The sequence below is a fragment of the Fusarium vanettenii genome (assembly GCF_000151355.1).
Source record: "Fusarium vanettenii 77-13-4 unplaced genomic scaffold NECHAsca_197_unmapped, whole genome shotgun sequence".
Taxonomy (NCBI): domain Eukaryota; kingdom Fungi; phylum Ascomycota; class Sordariomycetes; order Hypocreales; family Nectriaceae; genus Fusarium; species Fusarium vanettenii.
The window spans coordinates 7594-9314 of NW_003315693.1; the positions used below are offsets into that span (position 1 = coordinate 7594).

Genomic DNA, 1721 nt, shown 5'->3' on the forward strand with positions numbered 1-1721 from the left:
GATTATTGATTCGGTTCAGGATCAGCGAGGAGGTCCATGTATAAGTCGTGTGTCCGAATTAGGTCGTCCTCCGCTCGAGCCGGAGATACTGCTGGCGTAGTATCCATACCGATGGCGACCTCTGATTCAGTTGGACTATGTTTAGTGCCCGTGCTATCTACATACAGGCTATCAGGACCTGCACCAGAAAGAACGATAATATTAAAGAACTTACCCAAATGGTCTGCGATGCTAGTCGTAGGTATTGTGCATGATTGCGAGTCATAGAAATCTTGACCCTCATCGTCGTCGTCAACTTCTGTATCAGTCTCGTCGTCAGAAATCCAAATGGCGGCGTGTCTAGATTCTCTAGAAGCTAAGAGTTCCTCTTGGTCGGACGGCGATATATCGACTGCTTAAGGGGCAGGGGGGGTAAAGCTTTGCCGCAACTTTTGCTGCCAGGCATTAGAGGTTGTTGATATCATGTTGGATTTGCCGAGTGTTTAGAAGTTAAGGGATATAGGGGTTGCTCTAGCAATACAATAAAACGGAAGATAGGCGGGCATTATCTATCTTATATGCTCACAGCTAAACCACACGAGTCTCATAGCCTACAGGAGCCTAGCCCGATGCCTTCTACTATATCCCCTTATTCTCCAAGATTAGGGCGAGTTAGATAGAGGAGGCAGATATATAACCGCTTCTCTTTTATACTAATTACTTTATTGCCAGGCTATATTAATATAGCTATGCTAAATAGATAATTTCCTCCTCGCTTTATCTTCTCGCATATTATTAAGGATCTATACTACTTGATAATAAGGTAGAGTTCTCAGAGATACTAGATAAGGTAGGTCTTAATAGCTATTAGCCTATTTATATATAATATATAATCTCTAGTTAATTAGATAGCATCGGGTAGGAAGCTTCTAATAATATTAGTTCTTCCGTCTAGCTATAATAGAGGTCAACGCTACGCCCATATATATTAATCATTATAGCCGCGAACTTCTTAAACCATTCAGAGGACTTAAGAGCTCTAGATACCGTCATAAACGCCTCATAGTCCCGCAATAATGAGATAACCGAGGTTACATACATACAACACTAACTCGCCGTAATACGCCTATCCCCGTCTCCTCCTCTTCACCCAATTATCCCTCTCGGCATACTGGCTCCCTTCGTTTTTGAGGCTGGCCAGCCATCATGAGGGGCACAGGAACGGGTGCGCCGAGGACCAGCAGGTAGTAATCGAGGGAACAACCCCCCAAGCGGCGGGTAGTCTCGCCAACCCCTGAACAGGGGAATGGCGACTTGGGCCCCGTCAAGCGAGGCGTGATCACACACTTCGCCCGCTCTGCCCGGTCTACCCGCTCTGGGAACCAATCAGGAGCAACTTCATGCCAGAAGCCTCTGGAGCCACCCGTGCCAGTTTCAGGAGGCGAGTCCGAGATAGCACCATCCTCCATCATGCGTTGGGGGCCATTGATAAGCCACTGCGGCATTTCTACCATTAGCTAGCCGTCTACTCGGGGCCTCACAAGAATAGACATTACCGTGAGATACTTTGCTGCTGCCTAAGAAGCATCGCAGCGCTATGAGGCAGCCCAACCAGGGGTACGCCTCTAGACAATTAGCATTACTAGATTCCGTGAGAAGAACGCGGGAAGGAAAGCCATACGAAACGCAGAGTAGAGCTGGCAATAGTATTAGAGGATAGGATGACCGTGAATCATAGAATC

General features: G+C 47.0%; 1 protein-coding gene across 1 annotated transcript; it reads right to left on the reverse strand.

Annotated features, from left to right (window-relative positions):
- Positions 1–836: 836 nt before the first annotated feature.
- On the reverse strand, positions 837–1484 carry NECHADRAFT_89537 (uncharacterized protein; the record flags this gene model as incomplete). The annotated part of the gene is made up of 2 exons (XM_003039053.1): positions 837–851; positions 1152–1484. The coding sequence occupies 2 exons, from the start codon at positions 1482–1484 to the stop codon at positions 837–839; spliced, it is 348 nt and encodes a 115-aa protein (XP_003039099.1).
- Positions 1485–1721: the final 237 nt, after the last annotated feature.